General features: G+C 39.1%; 1 protein-coding gene and 1 long non-coding RNA gene across 8 annotated transcripts in view; one reads left to right on the top strand and one right to left on the bottom strand.

Annotated features, from left to right (window-relative positions):
- LOC117609149 (uncharacterized) overlaps nucleotides 1-20,427 on the bottom strand; it is an 80,942-nt gene that overhangs the window by 19,846 nt on the left and 40,669 nt on the right. For all 4 annotated transcript variants that reach the window (XM_034335113.2, XM_034335116.2, XM_034335112.2 and 1 more), the window contains exons 8-17: nucleotides 18,338-18,616; nucleotides 15,428-15,759; nucleotides 14,447-14,996; nucleotides 13,632-14,044; nucleotides 13,235-13,364; nucleotides 12,689-13,153; nucleotides 12,248-12,418; nucleotides 11,076-11,213; nucleotides 8,844-8,949; nucleotides 903-1,084 (exon numbers count right to left, since the gene is read on the bottom strand). In XM_034335113.2, the coding sequence (XP_034191004.2) occupies nucleotides 903-1,084; nucleotides 8,844-8,949; nucleotides 11,076-11,213; nucleotides 12,248-12,418; nucleotides 12,689-13,153; nucleotides 13,235-13,364; nucleotides 13,632-14,044; nucleotides 14,447-14,996; nucleotides 15,428-15,759; nucleotides 18,338-18,616 (2,766 nt within the window). The remainder of the gene's footprint in view (nucleotides 1-902; nucleotides 1,085-8,843; nucleotides 8,950-11,075; nucleotides 11,214-12,247; nucleotides 12,419-12,688; nucleotides 13,154-13,234; nucleotides 13,365-13,631; nucleotides 14,045-14,446; nucleotides 14,997-15,427; nucleotides 15,760-18,337; nucleotides 18,617-20,427) is intronic.
- On the top strand, nucleotides 15,668-19,785 carry LOC117609160 (uncharacterized). Of its 4 annotated transcripts, none has more exons than XR_004582529.2 (4): nucleotides 15,668-15,807; nucleotides 15,880-16,943; nucleotides 17,066-19,070; nucleotides 19,151-19,785. It is a non-coding gene; the product is annotated as an uncharacterized LOC117609160 (long non-coding RNA). The 4 variants fall into 4 exon arrangements; XR_004582530.2 differs by lacking the exon at nucleotides 19,151-19,785 and having other exon boundaries at nucleotides 15,880-16,181; nucleotides 16,322-16,943; nucleotides 17,066-18,343; XR_004582528.2 differs by lacking the exon at nucleotides 19,151-19,785 and having other exon boundaries at nucleotides 15,880-16,457; nucleotides 16,547-16,943; nucleotides 17,066-18,343.

The following is a 20,427-nucleotide window of genomic DNA, read 5'->3' as shown; positions in this document are numbered from 1 at the left end:
AGGGGTTGGGAGGTTAGGGAGGCAGGGATGACTCTCGGGGGTTGGAAACTCAGAGGGTTGGCTAGGTTCGCTCGGCGTTCACTCGCGAGTTGCGATGCCGAGCACGTCGCCGTCAGACGAGCGTACGTGCGACACGACTACGCTTTTACGCCACTCTCTGCCTCTATCCTTGCCTCCTGACTGCCCTCCCTCCTCTTCCTCTTCGTCTTCCTTCGCTGCCACCCCCTACGCCCACTTCCCGACTTCAACCCTCTACGCTACCACCCCCTTTCCCTCTTTTTCTTACTTCTATTTTCGCCTACTTACAACTCGTCCCACCCTACTCGCGCCGCGACCATCTTCCCGCGATGGTTTTAATAATGCCGAAGCTTGTTCCGCATAGATCGCTTTCAAATTCAATGGTAATTAAATGTATCTTGTTGAAAAGGAATTAACAATAAGTTAAAGAAATTTCAGTGTTTCAGAAATTTGCTGATAGACAAATTAATTTGAAGAAGATATACTTTTAAAAAAAAGTTAAATGTTTCTTTTCTAATACTAGTCGCGCGCTTGTCTATTTCCCATTTTAAAAAACGGAACAACATACCGCCATCTACAGGTCGCAAACATGGTAAAAGGGTTTCCTGTTTCATAGTCGGTATAGTGAATTTCTGTTCTAGCTCCGACCGGTGAAGGGAAACCTACTTCGGTTACCGACAGTAAAACCATTACCGACATTGTTATACTAGACACGAACCAGAAACGTTTGAAAGAAAACGCGCGAAAGTATGCGCTCCTATATCGAATTCAAATTTTTTATTCGCGCAGACTTTGATACTCGAGTCTGTACGAGAGCTTAACGAGACAGACACTGCTACGTGCAGTGTTATTTGCATCGTAATTAGCGATTACACAATTCTTACCGTGATACGATTGATGCGCTCATCCAACACGTGCGGCTGTTCCAATGCGATTTCATAAGAGAAGAGCCTGTCGTGTGCTGCTTTGAATTCAGTTTGCAAAGCTGTCAATTCGCGATGAAGCGCGCTCGCCATTTGTGTTTCCTCGACTCTGGTCGTAAGGGACTCCCATTTCTCTAACATACCTGAAAAAAAAAAAATGTTCCATAATGATACAACCGTTCAATTCAGAGGAAATAATTTTATTTTATATTTCGTAAATTCTTGATAAACATTGCTAGCTCCTGGTGAAAGTTACTTTCGAAAGTAGCTGATCTTTATAAAGATAAAATTTTTTTTTTCAGTCTCTATGTAACGAAAAAGTTTTGATTATTAATACCGAACACGATACACGTGTCTTTTTTTGGCATCGCGTCATGTCAGTGGGAATAATCGAACAGACATTTCAGGTCAAGCTGCTTATATCTATACGCATATTCACTTCGTACGGCTTCAGTGACCCCTTTTTTCGTTTATACTTTCCTCCGGTACTTTCTTCTTTCGAACTATACACCGTGCCCTTAAAAACGAGTACGCACACGATTTCACAGAAAGGAGAGATACCGAAGTCTCGCTTTCATCAAACTAGAATATTCTAAAATGAAATTTTTTTTTTTTTTGAAATGTATGAAACTCTGATACAAAGTGTAGAAAGTGTACTTAATCCCCTTAACATAATTTAGAATCTAATCGATAATTATTTATTAAGAACACTGATCCAGTAACAAATTACACAAAAACTGTAAGACTCACAGAGAAAATGTCACGTTATTTATTACACTTTCTCCGTGGTATCAGTTCTATCTCGTGTTTTTCTTACTCTATATAATATCCAGAATGTTTTCACATAAAATATGAAAGCTTTAAAGGTATCATTATAAAAGAGCATTTAAGATCGAGATAATTACAGTGATATGCTTTCTTCGTCGAATTAGATTGCTTTTCATACTATGTAGAAATATAATCACGTGATGAAAAGTTGGCAGGATTTAATTTTTCCTTTTTACAGAGTAGCGGTACGTTTCAATTATTTCGTGAAATGCGGTTACTCGGTTAATATGAAATAGTTCATTTCCTTTTCTTATTCCCACGAAATATGCGCTCATGAAAGTGTTGAAAAATACGGTGGTAAGAATAATTAGTGTCTTATCAAGAGCAAATGAACGCGCGACCATTCGATAAATAACACCGAGACCCTACTTTCGTTCAATTAAACACCGATTCGTAAATTGTCTTTGGAAGAGTCAGATAAATTATTCGGAGAAAGCCGATCGAATTCTCCTTTCGTCGTAACATAGTAACCGTGACCAAAGCATCCGAGTAATTATGCTCCCGTAAATAGAGAACAAGAATTGGAAGAAAGTGAATAGAAACGGGAAGGGGAAAGGTGTGTTGTACTTAGAATCGTAAATCAACAGCCCTCTCGAGTGTAATTAGCAGCAACTAACGGTTTAATAACGACCAACAATTATTGCACTTTTTAACAGCACAATATTAACTAGATATTTAATACGACATCAATTTGGTGGCAAAAACGCATTGATTTACGACGAAACAAGGAATAATATGAAAGTTCAACGTGTAACTTGTAATTATGATAAGAAAATAAAAATTGGAACAAGTATTCAGAATGGTGTGTCTGTTTTTTTGGAATTAATTTGTATCCCAATTAGCAATTGCGAAATGTATCACTGAAAATGGCTCCTAAGGCCCGTCACGTTTTTCCCCAGACATCTCCATATTAGATTTCTAGAACGACGAGAAAATCCTTGCTCCGAGATTTTCACGGTTTTCTTGGAAAAAAACAACTTTCACTTTGTCACGGATGGTTCACAAAAACCGCTGTGCAACGAACTGTACTTATCAAGTGAAATCTCGAATTCCGTTGAAATGGTAAAAACCAGTCGGATTCTACTGGTCGTTGAAACAAAAGAATGCTTTTAACATTTTCATCCTTTCACGGATCATGTTTTTTGCGCGATAAAATTCCTGTTCACCGATTAAATGATGCATTAAAGAGAGCCTAGATCCTCGATAGCTTATTTTGTTTTTAATAATTATACTCTAGAAAATTACACCTTCGACTTCCTTATCCCATCAAATTTCTCCGTACCCAACGACGAATCTTTCATTACAGACATCCTGCGCAACGGTCAAAAAAAGAGCTCGTTCTGTTAATTAAACGCACAAAATATAACCATTGGGTTCATGCGAGGGACAAAGGATATCGTTACGGGAACATGCTCATTGACAAACGTTTCCGAGGACAGGCACATCTGGTGCAGGATAAAAAAAAGAACAAACGACACATGTCGGAAAACATCAACGATGGAAAGCAATGAATTTCACACTGACCTACAGGAAATGATGGAGAATGTGCGGAATAATTGCGGCCGGCGTAGCAAGACGTATCGTGTATTACATGTAATATACATCCTATATTATCACGGTCGAACGATTACGCTCAGTAGAGCAGAAATTGGTAGCCGCTATACGGGCTGTCTCAAAAGCAATACATTCAAAATGATAGTTTTCAGGCGCGAGTATTTTAAGTTAATCGAGCGAAGGAAAATTTTTTTTTATCGAAAAAAAGAGGATTAAAAATTAAATTTAAATTTAAGGGTTAAAATTCAAAGAAATCAAAAATTATTTTATAAAATGGAACATCCTGTATACAGAGATCTCTATGCAGATATTTTTATTAATAAGCGCAATCCACGATTCTGCGTTATTAATAAACTAAAACGAAACTTGAAATAAGCCTCAATCTTTGCGCGTAATCTTCTCGACGATACGTGCAATTATTTTACACATTCGCCAGGAAATTGAGCCAGCTAGTGGATCATTTAAAACGACTCTGTTATTATGTACCGTTTCCCGAGGCTGGGAATTAAATCACGTTCCGCAGGATTTTCATCTAAGCAAATAATTCTTTTTCGGTACAAGATATAATACTATCTAAATTGAGCTAATTGCCGGATCACTTGGACAGGGAGAAGATTAATGAATAGTTGCAATCTAAACGAGGTAAATTTTTGTAAGAGGAATAGAAATACACCGATACCGTTCGAATCGAGTGTTATCGTTTACTGAATTGAGACGTGTTGATCGAAGAAGAGGTACACAAGTTCCAGCATTTTCTTTAACCATGGGTGTTAATTAATCGTTATAACGCGCTTGTTAGCGTTATGGAACCACGACAGCACCTTTCTATGGCGTGATAAATGTTGAAACCCGTTCCGAGAAAGTAGTAATAATACGTATTGGACGGTAGTGATTCTTGTCCAGTAGGATACTCGTAAATTTAGGTATCGTTTAATCTAATGAACTCTGGTATCATTAAACTAGCGTGTGAATCCATGACTGATAGCGTTCTTAATTTTCTTTTTATTTAAAGAAAATCACAAGGCAACGAGTGAAATATTAAAATCGAATGATCAGACTGGTATTTCTTTTGATTAAAGCAGAGATTGCAGCTAATTATTCTAACGTCGTTACGTATAAGATGACCTTATAATTTATTCGCAACTCGTAGCTCGAATCAATATCGACAGCTTTCCTATCGATCTGTCACGGGTAACTTACATAATTCCTGCCAATATGATAATTCAGTTTGGTTAATCAGGTAACATAGTTGGACGCGATGCGCGCGTCGAATGTACGAGCGGTAACGTTCAAGTTTCACACATTTGCAAGCTAGATAATGCAATTAGCCGGGCCATAATTGTACGTAGCATCGACGTATACGCGTACATTATACACCCACACGAGCGAGCAGTGTTATGAAAGCGACCACGTTAAAACAGGTCAACGTTAACGCGAGAATGAATGCAAGCTCGTTAATCAACCACCTTCTAAAGTTTCTATCGGATCTTGGACGACGGAGAAACAGTTACCGGGACGATTGTGTTCTATCGTGCTTTCTATTTTATTTTATCCGGGCACATCTGTGTCTTTGCTTTCGTGACTCTGTGTTGGGTTCAAATGGAACACCGTTTCTTTGGATTCTGTGACTTCGACGAGGAAGATGAGAAAGCAGAAAATTAGAGAAATAAAATGTGTATTAGAACTTGAAATGACTGTGCTCCCAGTTGAATTTCTATTAATAAAACTTGGCACGTCGGTGACTTTGAACTAGAAACAGATCGCATGACCCGATTCAATTTTTCTTTGATAACAGTTAAAGAATCCGAATTTTTCAAAAATATGACACGGTCAGATAAAATGCACTCACACGAGCGTGCAAATTTATTTCAAGGCTGATAATTGACGTAAACAGCGTGAATTATGTCAGAATGAGGCGTGCGATAAAATTAACCGTGAATTCACGTTCCTCTTCTGGCAGTGTACAATGGTGAATTGTGAACGACGTAATAAATAGAAGATACGATTTGATGCCATCATCACCGTATCAGTTACGGATTAAACGGATTAAGAAAACATAAGAAATAGCAATAAACACGAAGATAGATACGAATCGATAAACAATATTTCATGATACTCGCGTCATCCTTTTTTTTTCTATTCACGCTACTATTAACCAGTTTTTATCGCGAGCAGCGTTTTGATCCGTTACAATCGGATAGTTAAATAAGAAGGGAAGAGGAATTTTTCTTTGCTACCTCGGAGAAGATTAATCGCGTCCTGGGAGATCTCGCGCTATCGATGAAAAAGAGCACGAGCGATCGATTTGACAGGTAACGGAACACCGATTGAGAAGAATACCAAGTTATCTTCCGGGATGATGTCAGACTCCGAACCGACATCGTTATTTCGAAATAGTTTCTTCTACGTAAGTTTCCTTTAAATATTTATGTCGGCGGAAGATCGTTAAAATTCGCGAGAAATTTTCAAACGTTCCAGTTTCAACTAGTAATTCCTTCGCTTCTCTATTATCTGGATTTTGACGAAATAGTTTGAGTAATTTCGAAGCAACAAAAGGATTTATGGTTGGAGGATTCAACATAAAGGGGTACGTACAGGCACCATCCGGTTGATCCTTCGTGATAATCTCCTGATACGCGTAACAGGTATTCTGTGTATCTTTCCCGACACTGTTCTCTGCTTTTTCAAACATCATCGCGGTTAACTGTTCTCTAATTTAGTACACTAATTGCGACGTTCGAGAAGTCCACTCGCTTCAACGGTACGGAATATACGAACGCACTATCGAACGTATACGACGATAAATCGTTTAATTACGCACTACCGATAAATAGCCGATCCTTGATTGCTCGTGATTTTCTTATTACCAGAATTATCCTACATTTCTCTCGCCACTTTTCAATTCAAATACTTCGCAACGACACGAAACACTCAGAAAATTCTCAGTTCTTAAAATAATTAATTTCCAAGTGTATTTATTACACAATGTCTAATTTTCACGATCGAAGCGTTAGATATTAAAACGTTTTCTAATTAAAAAAAAAAAATCGAAATGAATGGAAAATCTTTGAATTCGCAATCTAAGAAGAGTCGAGGGAACGTGTGTTTACAGAAGCATTACAGAACGTCAACTGGCGCGTGCTGTTCGAAGGATCAGCTGAGTCCGCGACGGCGCGGTTTCTCGCGATAGGAAAACCAGCTCACTGAGCGGGTACACGCGGATGGACGATTCTCTTTGCTATCCCGCCGACGAACAGGACGAGAACGGCCGAGCAACGTGTTCGTGCGATTCCGTCGACTCGTTCTGCTTCTTATAAGGTGAGATCCGAAGGTGCACGTCGTCCTCCTACGCGCCTCAATGCACCCACACGACGCGACGTCCGGATTATCGCCGCGAGTGAACCGGAAGAATCGACCGGACTAATCGCGCTTCCATTCAGCGGTTTTATTCTTTTGCGAGATAATCGTGGGGAAAAATTCAGGCACACCGGACGAGAACGGGGTTCAACGTTTGTTTAATGGACGGTGGACGGATGAATCGGTTGCTTCTTGCACGCGCTTCCGGATTTGCAGACTCGCGAGACTCGATTGAGTGGTTCGAAGGAAGAGGACGCGTTTTTATACGCTCGATTATCTGTGATTTTACTTACCAATTGCATATTGGAAATGAATAATTTTTAAATCTGTCTAAACGAAGTGGTAGACTATAATAAATGATAAAGAAATGGAGAAACCCACTTACTTTCCCTGTGTATCAGGTCTACTTGTTCTAGCAATTAAGGAAATTCCTTCTTTTGATAACGAATAAATGTTTGAAAATTTCATGCTGCAAGCTAGTTAATGTTACAGAAAATCAACTTGTAATTAATGCAAACGAAGAACTCGGTCTAATTGGGAGAAATATGTATAACGAAAATAATTAAACCGGATTCTATAAATTTCTTTAGAAAATCAGAGAATAGGTTCATTAATGAAACTCGATGGATTTATCATATACATATTTCTTATCCTACTGAAATTACTAATTATTCTAAGTTTTCCAAATTTCAACGCAACGATCTAATGATCAAAATAACACCTGTAGGTATACACGAAAAAAAATAGATAGAAACAAGAGAATAATTAGTAAGAAGCCACAACAAAGCAGTGTTTATTATATAATAATTACAATGAACTTATACAAAAGTCAACTAAAAATGAGAAATACTCTAAAAACGATGCTACATTTGTAACCAGGCAAAAATAACAAGGAAAGAACCGAGTAAAAAATATACTTGTAATATACAATTCGCGGTTTCCGTCACGCAATTCTTTTATTTTAATTACTGTATCAAGTAAAGCTAATACACAACAACGTTAATACTAATAACCGTTTTAAATGAAGTTTCTCAACGAGACAGATAATAAAAATTCCTTTCAACAATGATTTCACGTCATGCAAAATATCTTGCAAAGGAAGAAGAGAAAAAAAATTGTATGCATTACTTCAAAAGCAACATTCTAAAGAAATCTACACTACGTATAAAACGATGCTTAACTTATTTATTTATCTAGGTCACGTTCAACCGGAAACGGACATCAGCGTGTGCAAAATAATTCATCACTCAGCATGCAGATAACTTATGGCTAAAGCAAAGGACAATTAGTGGAGAACGAGCAACTTTGCGAATGAATGAAAATGGAAAAATTTCTCACGAAGGAATTTTTTCATCTCTTTTCAATTCCAAGATCGTTCGTCTACCATTGTCCCTTACACGTCCATTCATATATATGTATGTGCTAAATTACAAAGATTCTTGTATTATACATGTTTCTGTGCGCAAGCCACGTTCAAACAATTTCTCATTCTTACGTTTCGAACTTCGAACACCCAAATCTATTCACTGGCACTTCGAACAAAATACCGGAGATAAATTACAAGCGTGTTATAAAAATTTCAAAGCAAGAATTTTAAATTGAAATTTTTATAACGAAACCATCGCGTCTCAAAGAATATATTTTCAGTCCATCGACAGAGAAAATTTATATTTGTATCATGCTAATACTTGCATATCAGTCTTCGTAAATCACTTACAAAAGTAATTATTTACACACGCTAGTTCGTGAAATGTTTAACTAGATCTAAACGAACAAGATCTCCGTCAGTTACCACTCTTACGATTATTTATACAAGTACAATTTTCGTCGGTATTCTTCATAATGAAATATCAAGAATCGACGACGTCACGTGCAATTCAGCTGGATAAAAATCAATGATTTGTTGCACCGATTCAGGCTAGACTTTCAGATTTAAAATGAACGCTTCTAAATTGAAAGTATCGTGGACAAATGCAGTTGAAACGAATGAAACAATCGCTCGATACAAGGATAATCGTTTCTCTGTATCGAACGATGAGGAAAGAAAATAAAGTTATGAAAGAAGTATAAAGACAAGACCGCTGAGAGCGGTAACTAAAACGGCGGTCATGTACGACAACGAAATAGCGAATGAACGACGTTGAATTTGATTATTGTACTTACCACGAACTTGTTTCATGTACTTTTCGCTTCTGAACGAATTGCTGACCGACTCCAATAACGCGTGAAGGCACCGTAAATTTTCCCTACACGCGCACTCCACTTCCGTCTACAAACACAAACATCAAAAGTCAGTAATTTCAATGTTACAGCCATTCAGTTTCGAGATAAGATATTATTTGTAAAGCGTCACACAAGAATCAACACCAAACCAATTATCTCTTGAACTGAATTTAAAATATCATTACTATAGCATTATTAAAGCAATTGATGCAAGACAGAATTTCGAATGCGAAATGAAAAACAACATTTTTTTAAACCAGTATGCCATTTTATTAGAAAACTGTGTTGATGCTAATAGCGACAAATTTTTTGCATCCATCTAATATTTATAGGTTTCTTTTAATTATTACCTACGTCAAAGCTTAATTAAAATAAAATACTGAATCTTATTAAGACCATCGTCAGTAAAGCAATAAAAAGAAAAAGCATGGAACAGTATACAATGTGTTTCAATGACAATGAGAAAAAATATAAGTTTGACCAAAGCAGGGAATTCAGCGTGTATCGAAAACGATCCTCCATCTTTGAAAAACCTTGTATACTAAAAGTATAAGGTAAATGTCTACAATTAGGACCCCAACGAGAAATTAATCGAAAGTAAATTCTATGTGTTTTTGCCCCTCGAATCCAAAACTGTTGATAAAATTTGGGGGTCGCTTGTATTTTTTAAGATACATAAGTTAGGTTAGGTTATCAGAAAAAATATAACTTACCTCACGGCAAAAACTTGACCAGTCAACAATAGTCTTCTTGAAAAGAATAACTTAAAATTCAATTCTAATCTTGATATCACGACCATTGCCCGTTTTATTGGATATTTTCTCATATTGCGTCCTTCGCGCTGTGCATTCTATGAACAGGAATTAGAACTGAGCAAGGAGACTATTGTTGACTGGTCAAGCTTTTGACGCGAGGTATATATGTTATATTTTTTCTGATAACCTAATCTAACTTATGTAGGTTAGTGACACGTTTTAAAAGTATTGTCTACCCCAAAAAGTCATTAACTTTTGAAAATAATGATTTTATGTCAATATTTACCACAATATCTTAATAAATACAAACTACCCCCAAGTTTTATGGTTTTGGATTCGGGGGGCAAAAATACATAGAATTTACCTCTTTTCAATTGATTTCTCGTTGTCTAATTGTCTAATTGTCTAATTGTAGACATTTACCAAGTATAATTACCAAAAAGCCTTGGAATTCTACAAGCGTACCTTGTATCCCGTCTTTCGGAAGCACCGTCTCAGCGTCAATTTCAGAGCGAAGGTATCCTTCCAAAGGACAACACGAAACTGGCTGCGATTCGAGCGAGAAACACAAGCGCGTGCTCGAGCGAATGTTTACCTCTGCGATATTCGTGTACATTGCGAAAGCAAGAAACAAGGACAAAGCAATGCTAGACATGCAAGCAAATATTGCTACAGAACCATTTTTATTCTTCTCTAAAGTAATTATTTCCCGTTAAATGTTTGTTTAACATTTAGTTGTAAAGAAAGTACCCGTTCGTTTTATACTGCAATAAGTTTTTTATTACGGTACACTGCTAAAATTTTGTATGCCTGTAATTTGCCAGATACGAAGGATACGAATGGAAAATTTTGCATCATAAATATATATAATTTTATTTATAAACCTACAACATAATAAGCTTCGAGTTTCGTATTAAAATAATATACATTGTATATACACTCGTTCTGCATACGTTATACATGTGAACACGTAAATTCAGCCCTTACACATCTAACATTTAGCAACCGCGTCGTCATTAAAACGATTTAATAAAAGAAGAAGAATTATAACGATTAAAAAGCATAATACCACAAATTAAAGCATACTTTACCGTAGTCATTCTACAAAGTTCGGTAAACGCAAAAAAACAAAGCAGCCTATAAACTAGAATAATCACACAAATTGAAAGTTAAAAGCACAGAAGAAGCAGAAATGAAAGCGTAACTAATCAGACTTTTTGTAACCGCGTGGTAACGACGCCAAGCTGAAAAAGAAATATTTCATGCGCTCACACATGCGTACAATACTGACACCCGTCGAAACGATTCTGCGATAGAGAATAGAAGCGAATTTGTTCACGCTTTTTATCCAGCCCTTGAACAATTTGTACAGTTTTCTCACCACCAAACACCAAGTCAAAAACATTATCATACGTACGCAATCCTCCGGCATCGTTCCATTGTTCGCCCTCGCGAACAGATTTTCAGCGAGGGTCAACTGAGATTGTGATTTTTCAACCACGTTCCGGATATCCTCTACGTCGCTGTCGCTGTCTTCCGTCGTATCGACTATCTCCTGAAACAAATTTGTCATTTTATGGTAGTTCCGCTAGAAAATAATTGGCTAGGAATTAATTTTTACTGCGATCATCGATGCGTTGAAAAATTTGTAACAAGGTGGTTGCGTACCACTGGTCGAAAGATACCGAAACAGAACAAAGAGAAGCTAACGATGCTTTAGTCTGCCAGCGGTGCTCAAAATCTGTTTCAATCAAAGTAGAACAATTTTTCCAGACCTATTTATCATAGCTATTTAAGACTTATCAATGTCAAGATAAGAAATTAATCTTCCTATGTGTACAAACTAGAAATAATTGAACCAATAAAATATACAATCAGCAAAATGTTGATACGGTGTCAGGGATTTTGATAGAAACGCGTTGCACAGTGACTTGTACATTGTCATCAAACCATCTTGCTCCACTAAAATAGTTTTGGCAGCGACTGTATCTGTAATTACATCGTTTACCCTCGTTAAGATATCATCGCAGAGACGCGTTCGTCTCAAGCTAAGTCTCGATAACAGACGAAGAGATTCGCTACAGTGTCATCGCGGTGAAAGGAAATTTCTTTTCGAGATATCAAGCTACAGGAACTGAAAAATGATAATAAATAATCGTTGTGCGCCACGTTGTAGCCGGGATGATAAGAAGCGAAAGTTATTAACAATTTACACGTCTGGTGTGTGTATACAAAGGTGTTACAGAAAGGTGTACGTGGTCGAATCTGGTACAAGGTAATAATTCGGTCGCAAGGTTTACAAGGTAAAAATGAGTTTATTGCAAACACTCAAATGACGTTTCACGTCTGAACACACAGGATGAAAAGTTTTATTTGCTGCAGAGGAATTACATTCTATCCACAGCGATACACGCAAGCAACGATCCTTGTTACAACCTACTACTTTGAATACTACGAGACTTTAGTACGTTTGTTGAAAAAAAGAAAAAAAAGAAAAAATATTGACAGAATTGAACACGTTGGAAATTGGTGGCATCATAAAAAGAATATGGACACCTGATCGAGTAAGAAGAATAGAATGGAACGTACATGATGCATACGACTTCTAGGCAGCGGGGAGCTAGTTGGAACTGCACTCATACTGGATGCACAGTCGGATTGACTGTCGAGGAAGTTTCGGTAATCGTCTCCAAAGTCCAACAATCTTCGTGCTGTTTCTACGTCGGGTGCTTCGCTGTACGGCTCGCTCATATATTTTTCCTATCGAAAATAGAGAACAACTTAAAAGTCAGTTATTGGTTATGAAATTTTCTCGAAGAGGTCAGGAAGCAGGACTATTGTTGAAATTTATATTTATAAATTCAATTTAATATCGAAGCGAACAAGTTTGCAAAGATACTGGTATTCAACATTGCAACCCTAACGGTTTGCTCAATAAAACGTAGTTGATACCATCAATTCAAGTTGATGGCAACGCAGTGACATTTATTGACAGTAGTATTCCGATGTTTAAGGATTAAACGCGTTTACCTGGTAATTATCCCAAGCCTGCTCGGAGAACGAGTTGTTCCCGAGGCTGTTCATCTCTACGTCGCTGTCCACGTTCAGTTGCTGGTTGCACAGCTCCTTGTTGCTCAGAACGGTATCCAACAGATTCTCGTCGTAGGTGAAACAGCTTCGCGTGCAATTACGTTGCTCTTCGGGCTCGGTCTCGGACGTGGAAGCGACCGAGGTACAGCAAGGTAACCGGAACGGTGGAGTCGGGTCGCTGACGATCGTCCTCTCCGTGGAAAACTGCTGATGCGACGTGCACCCGGAGAACGAACCGGATTTCACGAGGGTGGTCAAACGACCGTGGCAATCTCTCGAGATCGTACGTATACCGCGGCTTCCGCTCATTTTCCGTGGCGAACGTTGCTGATTCGACGAACTACCGTCGCTACCAGCGGATTGATTCGCGTTTACACCCTCCGAGCTGGAATCGCTTTTGCGGCCCTATAAACGAGTTTTCTTCTTTTCTACCTTTCATTTAAAAAATGATATTTTTCGTGATATAAATTGGACAGCAGGTCTTACCAAGTTCTTCTTGCGCAATCTGCTCTTTTTCCTACGCAACGAACTGTTTCGAACCACCCGGCCATCGTGACAAATGATCGACTCCTCCAATAACGTGGACGTTGAGTTGTTGAAGGACTTCCGTGATCCTCTGTGATACGCAAACGGAGAAGAGAATCGTCAGAGAATTTTGACTTTTAAATCCAGCTAAGACTACCGGTACAGCGAAAGCGTTTTCTGATGATCTATTGTTCCCACGAATGGATATAAATAAATTTCTACGAGGGTGGTTACGTTACGCTTCCACTGTAACCGTAGACTAAGTTTAACCCGTTGACTGGTGCGACAGACGACGGTAATCGACACCAGAAATTCATAGTAAGAAGGTATCATAAATTATTCTAAGTAAATTACTCACGTGGCATCTAAGGACACGGATTTGGTCGGTGGAGTAGCGATCAATTGATGAAGCGCTGTCTCGGAGATGGAGAATTGCGAAATCGGGTCGTTCGTTTGATTCAGATTCGCGTTATTGCCGATCTGAGATATACACGACACACTCCACGGTCTGGGACCGTTCGATTTCTGTTTCGATCTCATCACGACTTTCGGCGTGCTCGAGTCCAGCATCGGATGTGCCTCGTTGATCGGCGTCCTTTCAGCCTCGTCGAATATCTCTTGCGACACCGACTGAGACGTGCAGCCAAGTGCACCTTCGAATCGCCGATACGTTGCCACACTGCTCTGCAGATCCTCCGACGAAACCGACTGCCTCTCCCCGTCGGATTCTTCGGTCGTGTACTCGCCGCTCGCATCGCAACTATCCAACGGCTGCAATTCCCGTTCATTACAATTGTTACGAAACGTTATAATTCAGTTTAGGCCTCGTTAAAAGCTCTTCATCTCACTTTAGGACAGACGCGTCGAAAAATTGCAACAATCCTTTCGCCCTCTTTTCTCACATTTTCAAGAACAATGTCTACTATCGAACGTTAATTTAAAATTAAAAGGAACAAAGACGGTTTACAATAGAGAACTATTAAACTTTGTTCAAAGGAACAATGAGGCACACTTTCCTTCGACTTCGTCTTCCGATTTGCATGAAATAGCTTATACTCGGGAATAAATAAAATGAAAAAAAAAAAATACAAAAATGATCCCACATCGTTACGATGTAAAAGGAAAGCATCGAACAATACACACCCCGCAACAATAGCAATAATTGCAACCTACCTGTGACGTGGATCGTCCATCGTGTCCTCGAGCAGAGTTCAATTTCAACCACTCCTTTATTCGAGCGTACTTGGCACGATGATTATTCGTTATACCCTTATCGTCGAGTATGAGCGGAGGGAACGTCTTGCACGCTCCTGTACGCCTCTCCTCGCCTACCAATTTCTCTACCTCCTTGATCAGCCTCTGTATGCTCGTCTTGTCGTTTTTCGTTTCGTCGTCACTGTCCTTCTCGCGACGAGAGGACGCGTCGGTATCGTTCGATGTCTCCTCGACGTTCGCCATACCGAGGACCGATTCACGGACTGCTTTCTCGGCTTTCTTCATTTTCTCCTGCTCGTTGTCGTTCGACTGCGATTCGCCAAAATCAAGACGCACCAGCACGTTCGTTTCCCGTTGCTCCGAAACGTCGTTCGCACGTGAAGAAGTGTACGTCCACTCCTCTTCCGACGAGTCTTCGGCAGCTATCGCCGCCTCCTCGTTCTGCTCCGAGTCGGTGTCCAGGTGTTTGAAGTAGAAGGTCGCGCAATTCTTCGATTTCCTGTCGGATCTAATGACAAACGCTTTACGATGCGCTAGATTCGTCGACGTTAAGCTTGCTTCTACGAAGCTCGACGTGAGATTAATTTTGAGGAGGGAAGGGTGACCTTAGAGAGGACTACTGGCTGTGACTCATAGATCCACAAACGATCGATTTAGCATAATTAGCGTCTTACCGATAGATAAAGAATTCTGGATTTAACAATTAACGCGTCGAGATTCTGTAAGATTTTGAAAAATTTCAGCTCTACTGATATAGTAGATCAAAGATAAAGTAGGAACTTTTGGACCTTGAACTAGACGTTATCGTTGCAAAGATTAAATAAAAATACCTGAACAGAAGCGAATAAGAGAAGATAGAGTGTGAATTTGTACCGGAGCGCGTTAACAAGCAGAGCGCACACGCCCAGGAGATAAAACGGTCTGATAAAAGTCTCTTACGTGTTAAAAGAGGCGACCTCCTCAGTTGTTCTGCGACGTTTCACTGGCTCGTTAGCGATCAGATTATTACTGTTCGATTGTTCAACGTTTCCTGCCGGCTGACCGTCGATTTGATCGCAGTTTTCCTCGATGGCCGTGGAATTTGTCATCGGTACGGTGTCGGGTGTCGGTGGCATTTCGTCTTCCTCGTCCTCTTCGCTTACAGCGTCCTCCTCGATGTCACCCTCTTCACCCTGGTCGCCCAAACTGGACGCGATTCGATTCACTGTTTCCTGGGGATTTTCCGCTCCCTCGGACTTTGCGTCCATCACACACAACTGGCATAATTCATCCTACAATCAAATCATCGCCAAGTGAATTTCAGGAATCGTTGTCGCAAGGTAACTACTCGTATCGATGATGAAACATGGCTTTAAGATTAACTCACGATTATTGAAAAATGTTATTTTTAGCGAGCTCGATGTTTCGGAGTATTCGATATGGAGTCGAAGCGCGAGCATCGAGCGAAACCGCACGTTTACATTTCTCGGCTGCGACTGCTGGCGACGAACCGCAAGCCAGATTATCACGATAATTTTTCCACGATAAGAAGTTAATTATCGATCAAGCCGCTAACTGGAACGCTAACAGAACGCTATTATGATATTCCATCATAATATCAACCGGTTGATAGAACATTCCTTTGGAGGGGGTGATAAAAAATCGCTTATATTTTCGAAATAAATTTTTATCTCTATAATAAATATTTCTAAACGTAAGTAAGATTTCTATAAAATATTGCACTCTTAACTAAGTGCAATTAATCTGAGTGCAAAGTAAAAATGAAACAGCATTGTAGTCCAAGGTGCTATAAATTGCTTTTAAAATATCCGTACGACACTTTCTTTCAAACAGAAGAAACGAGGTAGTAATTGAGAAAAAAAAAAGAGAATACATAACAAAACAAAGTAACAACATAGGAAATTGGTTTCCCTCGGGCAGAAAATAATATTCTCCTCTACCTTGTACAGAGAATTGATGCAACTGAAAAGTAAGCACGTTCCTTCGAACGTCGCGTACGTACGTGTAATTACACATCAATTTCAATTTTTATTTTATTTCGCTTGGTGAATATTTCAGAAGGTAAAAGGCCCCGTGTACTTTCTCCCGTCGAGTTCTCATTCCGCTTCAGCAGAGGAACGAGCTCAAACAAGAAAGATTTTCGAACTTCCTTAGTGAAAAAAAAAAGGAAAAGAGTTTGAATATTTAGGAAGAAATTAAAGAGGATCGATATGTTGTTAAATTAGATAATCTTGATTTAATTGTAACATCGACGAATCCATTGGACACGTCGAAAAGGAACGCTTGGCGTCGTTGCAAATCAATTTCACCGGCCAACAAAGAGATGGAATGAAAGGAATGCGTTCCACTCTGAGCACCGTAATATCGCGAAACGAACAAGAAATCCTGAACAATCGACGTCAACAAAAGCGATGCATAAAAATCTATACAGGGTGTCCCACTGACCATTGTGTATGTAAGTAGAAACTGTGGGTGGATTAAAATGATCAATCGTTCAGTTATAAATCATTTCAATTGCAACGGATAATTCTTCTGGAAGATAAAAGAAAAGATTAATTTAGATATTGAAATTAACAGATATAAATGACAACGAGAATATTAAAAAATCTACACACAGGGTATACACTTTAAACTCGATTTCAAACTTTCTCCACCTGTCGGCAACGACAGAAGAAACGAAAAGATCGGATTTAACACCTTCGATTAGTTTCCAAAATTGATTAATCTCGAAGGCTGAAAACAACTGGCGGATGGCTGTTAATCAATTTCACCGGACAACAAAGGAACTCAACGAAAGGAAACGGCACGCGTTCCACTCCGCGCACTCTAATAGATCATTCACACCGGTAACGAGCACGTGTGTCATGAATATAACGTTACACCGTGTACATTGTGTACGCAACGATCGTTTGACGAATTCCTTTGATATCGTTTTGCTTTTGCTTCAAACATTTTCAGATTTCTTTACGGGGTAAAGGATTCAGATTTCTCGGAGCCGACCGTGGAAAAATAAGGATTCGTTGTTTATTTTTTACTGCACCCCAGAAAAAAGGATGAAAGAAGGTTTCTTTGTGGTTGAAAAATGGCTTACAGTGTCAGAGGTTAAATCGGCAAGGTAAAGGCAGGCTTCGAGGCGGTCAGGTCGCCGAGGCACAACGATCACTTTTGTTCTTGGAACGAGACAATGGCAGCTAATAAGGATCAGGCTAATTTTCATATTCAGGTATCCGCCCTGTGGCCCTGCAAGCCACGTTGTTGGACGGGTTTAGGGAGGCTCTATGCTTTTGCCCGATGAATTTTCATGGGTTCGACGAAGAAAGAAGAATAACAGGATGTCGAACTTGAGAGAATATTGAATACATCATTTCGAAATTAAATTAATCCGTCTGTTCATATTCGTATAGAGAAACTTTGTAATTCTAATTCAAGTAAAAATGATCCAAGGATTAATAATTAAATAGAATACAGAAACGCTTGCATCGTTATCACTTAAAATTGAAGAATACTTGAGCAAAAATTTCAAGATTTATAAAATAAGGAACCCTAAATTCGGCTCCGTTGTCGGACAGTAAATATCTCACTCGAGGATCAACACCATAACTGTCGTACAGGAATTTCACGATGACTCGTTAATTAACACTACTCCACTAAATTTTCCGTCTTCGCTCGAGTAAATTCGAGGAACAATTTACTTAATCACAAAAAAACGACCTCGACACAAATTCTCCACGTAAGCACAACTGTGTGTTTCTTGATTCTCCGTCGATCCAGGGTCACTTGGAAATCTTATTTTTATTAAAGGAAAAATAATAAATGGATCACCGGTAGTTTTCGATCAGGTATACGAACCTCGAAGTAGGATCCATCGCCGATCGATCGGTTCTCGGAAGACGCGTCGGTGTCGGAGAGGTCCGCTTTGCTCGCGGCTGAATCCTCGTAGTATCGCGATCTCGTGGCTTTCTGGCGTTTCGAGCGGTTCGAACGATTCGAGCGGTCCGAGCGCGTTGAACGAGCCGACTGACCCGGGGATTCCCTTCCAGAACCTCGCGAATGTCTGCGGCTGAGTCGAGGCTGCTTCGTGACTGGCTCCTCGTCGCTGTCGCTACTGCAACGGTATGGCACCACGTTCTGGAACACGAAATCGCCAAATCAGTTGATCCGATAAATCCTGCGCCGTTCACCACCATCGATTATATGAAATCGTACGCGAATCGAGTAGAGGCCAATTCTGGAACCATTTCTTCAAATTAAAATACAAAATTTGTTTTGGAGAAGGAGATCAATAAATAAAATTTAATCTAAGCGAGGTGGACCAGAATTGAAGAGATTTAAATGGAGCGGAAGTTCAGCACGTGTTGGGTGTGGCAAAAATTAGTCAAACATCGAGTATCCAGAAATTTTTCTACCATCTCCGACTTTATTCTCGATTCAACTAATTTTACTCTGGCGCCGATCCAACCCGGTTTTCTGTGAATTCTTATAAAACATCGTTTCCTTCTCTGTGTTCTTAAGAGATACATCCATCGTCCTACTATCGCTCGTGTCGACAGAAATTTCCACTCGATACACGTGCCGTGGAAAAGTTAAGGAAAAATGAATTTCATTCTCTGAGTTTCGATGTTAGACTAATGGAGTGCTTGGAATTTGTTTTTTTATTTTCAGATACTTCCAATGTCATTGAACCAACCGATTTCGAAACCTAATTCTAAGCGTGATAATGATTATGCGCATGGAACTTTGCTAAATTGCAGTGTTTTGTAATCGTGCGGCTACGCCATTGCACGAGGCAAACGACACAAAGTGACTAACAAAAGATAAATATGCTCGATGGACAGTGCTGATAATAAAGAACGTGGGTATATCGGGAATAAATGCAGGATTAATGGCCAATTGCAGCGAGGCTCGACTAAATTTAGAGGCCGTGCCATTCAAAGGATACCTTACCTCAGACCTTATTGCAACATCAATTAAAAGCACGAATTAATTATAATCCAGTCACTGCTAAACAATAAATGCAATTACAAACTTCTTCGAACAATACTCGATACTTTAATTACTTTTCATTTGACGCGTTACACGCTGCACATTTTTCTTCAATAATTCCAGGAATTGTATGCGACTCTTAAGCTGATAATATCTGATAATCATTCTGTATGTTAGTTGAATGCACCTCGATAACAGATAGAAATATATTCAAGAACGAGATAAAATCTTGTTTGTTACGTAACAAGCGATCATCGATAAGTTCCTTTCAATGAAATTTTCATCGCAGATCTTTTCACCGTTCTCCATGGATCCTTTATGGGCGATTGACGTTATATAACGATTCTTGAAATAAATTGCGGTTAAAATAACTGATACTGAGAATATTTAATAATATCTAAGTAGTGGTATTAATTAAATAGTCGATGATGTAGGAAACTATTTGAAACAATCTTGGAAACGATTAGTAATATATGTTCGTAGGACGTTTAAAGGCTGGTTTACAAGGCGTGCAAAGCTTTGCATCGCACAAATGATCGCGTTTCGTTGATCCTCTTAAGGGGTTAATTTAATTGCTGGTCAAAGCCGAGTGAAAGGCGTAACAGTGATACATACCGATAACAATCGCAACATTTGCTTTAAATCCGTTTGAAACAGAACGGTGCTCACGAGTGACCACGGGTTTCCTTAATTTATTAACTTTCTACGCTATCCAGAAAGATCCATTAGCTCTGAAACTCGGTTTAACATTGAATCGAAGAAACTACTTGTCGGCATATAATGGACGAAAGCGTGTGTGTATTATTTTTCTCCTCTCAAGTCAAGACAGATTTTCTATTCTATCGTAAGAACGGGATCGCAGAAAAAATTCAATTCAACGACGATTCATAACAATTGCTCGTTAGGAAATTAATTTGAAAGTAAAAGAAGGATATTACGAGTGTTACAATTAATTT

The sequence above is a fragment of the Osmia lignaria genome, chromosome 14 (genome assembly GCF_051020975.1).
Source record: "Osmia lignaria lignaria isolate PbOS001 chromosome 14, iyOsmLign1, whole genome shotgun sequence".
Classification (NCBI taxonomy): domain Eukaryota; kingdom Metazoa; phylum Arthropoda; class Insecta; order Hymenoptera; family Megachilidae; genus Osmia; species Osmia lignaria.
This window is presented reverse-complemented; position numbering and strand designations above follow the sequence as displayed.